Source organism: Abrus precatorius, unplaced genomic scaffold (genome assembly GCF_003935025.1).
Source record: "Abrus precatorius isolate BTA unplaced genomic scaffold, Abrus_2018 Scaffold8, whole genome shotgun sequence".
Lineage (NCBI taxonomy): Eukaryota > Viridiplantae > Streptophyta > Magnoliopsida > Fabales > Fabaceae > Abrus > Abrus precatorius.
In genome coordinates, this window is record NW_020874428.1 from 7,775,936 (window position 1) to 7,782,491 (window position 6,556).

A 6,556-nucleotide genomic window follows, 5' to 3' on the forward strand; every position below is an offset into this window, starting at 1 on the left:
TAAATAAAATTTAAAAATATTTGTAAAATAAAAAGGTTTGAACTTATACTTGGATACGAATATTTATACTTCAGGAGAATTTAAGATAGCGTAAACTATACATAAATTTCTCATGATTTATTGGATAATCGAAGGTAATGTAAATTACACGTCGATATTGCAAAGACTATAAAATTATATAACAAGATATTTTAGCTATTCATCAAAATTAAAAATATGACTTAAGAAAATTAATTTTGTTTAATAAGAAATAAATATATTTAAACTTATTAGAAAAGATAATTATTTAATAAAGATTAAAGCTTAATTTAATTAATTTATATTGATAGGACCAAAGGTAACGTTTGTATACAAAATCTTAACGATTTAAAGCGTATAAAGGTAGAGATGCTACACAATATCGCTATAAATCACGATATTAATATGATAAAAATATTCTAGATAGTAGATTTTAATTAAATAAAACATATAATTTATTAATTTTGGAAGTTGAAAAGAATTTTTTTTAAAATATATTAATGGTGTTCAAAACCTAAGGTAACGTTGGTACATATAGATTTTGACAATTTATAACGTATAAAGGTAGAGTTGCTACACATTAGCATTATAAATTGTTGAATTAATTTTATTTATTTATTATGGTTCTGAAATAAAATATAAATTATCAATCATAAAATAAAAGACAACATCAACTCAAGACAAATTATACTAACTTTACAAGAAAATAAAACAATAATGAAAGTAATATTAACAAACCATTAAATAAGACTAATAAATAAATATTTAAGATAATTAAATAACATAAGATAAGGAACTAAGTCTTTAATATTTTTTTTATTCATTCCACTATTATTGATATTATTATTTATAAAGATAAAAGAGAGTTTTAAAATAAATAGATAAATAAATAAAATAGAAACAATAAAATGTCTAAAAGTTAATAACAAAATAAAACACATATGATACATAAAAATAATAATTCTAAAATTTCTTATTATTATTATTTACAAAAAAAATATAATTTATAGTTTATAATTTACAAGATAATAAATAATAATAAAACTAATATATATATATATATATATATATATAGTCACGGGAGGGTCATGCCATCAAGTGCATATTCACGTGATAAAAGTTAGTAATTGTGGTAACAGAAACATGTGAGCTGATACTGATATGAGTAGGTAGCAATTTCACTTTTTATAAATTTTGTACATTTTTTTCTCGATTTTTTATAGCAAAGTTGAACAAGAAACGGAACACCTTGCATAGGAGCAGAAGAAGAAGTTGGACAAAGAGAAGATTGAAAACATGGACAACGAGAAGATTGAGACCCTAGGAGTACTCACCTCGGCAAAAGTTACGGGGTTGATGGCTACGATTTGGGAGAATATATGTGGGTATGTACGGATTAAAATCTTTGCTTCTCTCTTCTTCTTTTTTCTCGGTTACCTTTCAGCTCTTAATGCTTCTCTACATTTTTTATTTCCCTTCTCCGATTTTCTTTTCAAAAAAAAAACCCCTCCCGAATGCTCTCGCTCCCTTTTTTATATCCCCTTACTTTACACTTTGTTGCTTCTCTTTTCAGATTTTTGTATGTTTATTTATTGCCTCTATTTCACTTCCTTTCTCATTTGCTCATACACATTATTCATATTTCTTGCAATTTCTTTTTTTTATGGGATTTTTGCAGGTGACAAGAGCAATTTTTACAGGCAGGGAGAGCAAGTTGCTTGTTCCTCATTTCACAGAGTCTTCCTTTCTTTTTTGCATTATTTAATTGAAATAAAAAAATGTGTATTCACAATTATTTATGGTCATTGTTATTAGGTTGAGTCATAATGGATAGGCTTGATCTATCCTGTTATTAATTAGAGATGCTCATGCTCCTAACCACTTCAGAGTAACTATTACCCTATTAAGATAGTGTATGTAAAATATCTAAAAGGGTGATAGGAGAAGTTCTGCTTATGGCTTTCTCTCATCAATCAAGGAAGTACTCAATTATGGATTCATTAATTTCAACCATTCCAGATAATTCTAACACTTAATTTTATTATAATGTTTGTTTATCATTTATCATATTAAGAATTAGATCCCAATTTTGTTTTCATGTTTTTTACTTGGAATAATAGCATAAGTGAGCATTTTACTCCCTTTAGGGGTATAAGGAAGGGTGATCCTATTTCTTCCTACCTTTTGTTTTATGCATGGAAAGGTTAGGCCACTTATTCCAAGATAGAATTATGTCTACAAAGTGGATTTCTTTTTCTTTCAATAAAACATGGCCCATAATTTCTCATTTATTTTTTACTGATGATAATGTTTTAGTCGCTAAGGCAGATATGTATCAAGCTAGTGTAATTAAAAATGTCTTATTTGATTTTTGCTTAGCTTCTGAGTTAAAAATTAACAATAATAAATCTTTCATTTATTTTTCTAAAAACACTGATTTTGTGCTTATGCAGAATATTAGTAATTACTTAAAAATTAATCCCATTTCTCAATTTGGTAATTATCTTGAATCCCAATTAGCCATAGTAAACCTTCTAAGTAGGACTTCGTATTTATTATTGATAGGATTGGAAAGAAATCTCTCCTTGAAGAAGGAACTTATTATCTATAATTGGTGATGTGACCTTAGTTCAATCATGTCTTAAGAGCATTTCATCTTACCTAATGCAATCTATGTTAATTCTTAATTCTGTTTGTAATGAAATTAATAAAATTTGTAGGCAATTTATTTAGGGATCTCTTGGAAGTAGGAAGTTCACCTAATTGGTTGGGATAAAGTTTGTAAACTTAGGATTGAAGGTGAGTTAGGCTTCAGGAACTTGATCTCCTTCACCAAGCCTATTTAATACAATTATGTTAGAGAATGATTACCTCTCCCTCTAGTCTTTGGTTCAAGTGGTTACTAGTAAGTATAATTTTTGTGCTTGACAAAAATTCCTATTGTGCAGCTAGTTGTGGGAGTCTTATTTGAGATTATAAAAAACATTTAGTTATTAGATTGTTTGCTTTTCTCTTACAGCTGATTTGTGAGTCATTTATTATGGGTCCAACTAGTTATTCAGAAAGATATTTCACTCATTTAAATTAAAAGTGATTCTAAAGAAGATATATTTTTAATTTTAACGATACAAAACTATAACTATAATTTATATTCCTTGATTCAGGATATTAGGCTTTTATTTTAAAGTATTAAGTTTGTTAAATTTAGTATTATTTGTAGATAAGTCAATCAAAGTGTCTATAGACTTGCAAATTTAGGCTTTAAGATTTGTATCCCTTCTATCTATTTTGATAGGGTTGACTTTTGCTAATTATGGACTTTTTAGGTTTTTGGATCCCTAAAATAATTTTTAGTTTGTTTGGACTCTTAACTTCTATTAATAAAAAAAATTATTTTATGAATTGAAAATTTTAAAAATTGCTATATATATATATATATCATTAATAAATTTTATTATTTTAAATTTAAAAATCTAGTTTATTTATTATTAATTTAAAGTTAATTATACTTATAAAATAGTTTAATTTAATTTTAGAAAAAATTTACTTTTTTAGTTTCAATATGGTTTTATTTAAGAAAAAAATTATTACCTACTGTATTTAAGAATGTAGGACAAATATTTTATTTCTATTATTTTCATAATTATAAATAAAAAAATCTTAATCAAGAATATAGGCAGAATATTGAAGGAAGAAAACCAGGACGCCATAGGTGTTAGCTGAGGAGTGCACTCCCAAGTCCCAACTTGTAGAAAACAATTCCACTAAGAAAGGGACACGTGTCCGCATGGCATTTGCTATATTCTTATTAAATTCACACCAATTTCCGATTCTCCGATCCATTCCTCCATCTCTCACCTTCACCCACTCATGGCTCGCTACTCTCTCTTAGCTCTCCTCCTCTTCGCCGCCGTAGCAACCGCCGCGATCGCCACTGAGGATGACGACCTCCTGATCCGTCAGGTAGTGTCGGACGGCGAGGCCGAGGAGGAGGATCACCTGCTGAACGCGGAGCACCACTTCTCCACCTTCAAGTCAACGTACAAAAAGACCTACGCGACGCAGGAGGAGCACGACTATCGCTTCGGCGTCTTCAAGTCCAACTTGCACAGAGCCAAAGTTCACGCCAAACTAGATCCCTCCGCCGTCCACGGCATCACCAAATTCTCTGACCTAACTCCGGCGGAGTTCCGCCGCCAGTTCCTCGGCCTGAAGCCTCTCCGTCTTCCGGCACACGCTCAGAAGGCTCCCATCCTCCCTACGCACGATCTCCCCAATAATTTTGATTGGCGTGACAAAGGTGCCGTTACTAACGTCAAGGACCAGGCATGTTCTTACTTTTTTTTAATAATAATAATATTTTGTTAATGATTTTCTTTGATCTGATGTTTATTAAATGTGTTGACATGTGTGTAATTAGGGTTCGTGCGGTTCGTGCTGGGCGTTCAGCGCCACGGGAGCTTTGGAAGGAGCTCATTATCTGGCCACTAGTGAGCTTGTGAGTCTTAGCGAGCAACAGCTTGTGGATTGCGACCACGTGGTTAGTTTCCCTCTCTTGATTTCTTCTCTGTTTTCTTTTACCCCTTTTTATTTTTAAGCTTTCCTTTCGTATTGTGTTTTTTTTTTTTTTTTTTTTGGAATTGCTGTGCATGATTTGGGCGTGTTTCTGGTATGTTATTGTACAGTGTATGATTGGAAACGGAAAGCGTAAATTTTAGTAAATAATTGCTTTCTCTGAAGAAGATTTGGGTTTTTATCATTAAATTTTGGTCGCTGTAAGATGATCTGAACACATGCCACAAAATATTACAATAAAAACATGATGTGCCCCACCATAAATTTTTGGGCATTTCAGATGTTGTTGACTACTTTTTACAATTTTTTTACACTTCTTTTTACTGTTATATTAATACTAGTACAAGTGGGAATTCCATGATGATATACATGATGGTATCTGATAAAATCATCCATGAATAATTGAATATGATGTGTGATAACTTTTCAGACATGGATTTTCTTTCTTAATTTAGGATTTATATTTTTTTCTTGTTAATTTTGTGGTAATCTATAAGTTGTAAAGTAACTGTATTGTACTTTATAATTATTAAAATGTATTTTCATGTTTCGTGTAATATGGCATTTGTGTCCAGACCATTATATGTACCTTCTATCTGGTAAGCAGTAAAATACTAAAGTTAGCTGTTACAAAAAAAACAAAAAATAAAATAAAATTAGCTGCCATCCTAATTTGTAATGATGAATTAAGGGCTGTGAATCTCGCAGTGTGATCCAGAAGAATATGGAGCGTGTGACGCGGGCTGTAACGGTGGGTTGATGAACAATGCATTTGAGTACATATTCCAGTCTGGTGGAATACAGCGAGAAAAGGATTATCCATACACTGGAAGAGATCGTGGCCCTTGCAAATTTGACAAAAGCAAAATTGCGGCTTCTGTATCTAATTACAGTGTGGTTTCCCTTGACGAAGACCAAATTGCTGCAAACCTAGTGAAGAATGGCCCTCTTGCAGGTAGCTAATAACAATTGTTCTTTTGGTTTGACTCCATAACAAATTTGCTTTATTCATCTCATTTTTCAGTGACAACTTCGAGAAATATACTGACTTTTGCTTTGCTTGGTACAGTCGCTATCAATGCAGTTTTTATGCAGACATACATAGGTGGCGTCTCTTGCCCATACATCTGTGGAAAGCATTTGGATCATGGGGTTCTTCTAGTGGGTTATGGCGAAGGTGGATATGCTCCCATTCGTTTCAAAGAAAAGCCGTACTGGATCATAAAGAATTCGTGGGGGGAGAGCTGGGGAGACAATGGATATTACAAGATCTGCAGAGGTCGAAATGTGTGTGGAGTGGATTCCATGGTCTCGACTGTGGCTGCTGTGCATCTATCTCACCATTAAATGCATTGATATGCCTGATTGTGGTTGTTCAATGTGGTTCTAGGCTCGGAAAGTTTGTGTAAATATTAAAGTTGTGAACTGTATCGTCTGTTACTGGTAAAATTATCTCCATAATAGGATCTGGAAACTGCTACGATCATGTTATTGTGTAGTAGGTAATTCTGTAAGCTTGTTAGTCCAGTGTCGTTATACGTTGTTATGGCAACTTGGCGAATATATCAATCTGAATATCTGTACTTTAAATATTTATAACCTTTGAATGATTTTGTGCATATTTTGAAATATCAGGGGTAACTTGACTGGGAAAACTAGCTAAAAAGAATATGTGAGAATCAGGTGATGATAAAATAGCTTCTCACGCTAGTACGATTGCAAATGGCAATAGTCATACGAATGTGATGAATGAAAACTTGGATACTATCTGAAATAGCAAAAATGATCAAGAGGAAGATGGGTAATGAGTACCTGAAGGTGATATATTAGATGAGGTTACATTGAAAGGTGATTACTATTGACTGATGAGGTACTGGAGTCACAATTGTGAGAGGAAAGGAAACTTGAAAAAAGAATCGGAATTGATCAAATATATCTCTCGAAACAAACAAAAAGGAAACGA

General features: G+C 31.8%; 1 protein-coding gene across 1 annotated transcript; it reads left to right on the forward strand.

Annotated features, from left to right (window-relative positions):
- The first annotated feature begins 3,849 nt into the window (after window positions 1-3,849).
- On the forward strand, window positions 3,850-6,185 carry LOC113846930 (cysteine proteinase 15A-like). The gene is made up of 4 exons (XM_027475696.1): window positions 3,850-4,344; window positions 4,439-4,558; window positions 5,302-5,548; window positions 5,663-6,185. The coding sequence occupies exons 1-4, from the start codon at window positions 3,889-3,891 to the stop codon at window positions 5,938-5,940; spliced, it is 1,101 nt and encodes a 366-aa protein (XP_027331497.1). The 5' UTR covers window positions 3,850-3,888; the 3' UTR covers window positions 5,941-6,185.
- The last annotated feature ends 371 nt before the right edge of the window (window positions 6,186-6,556 follow it).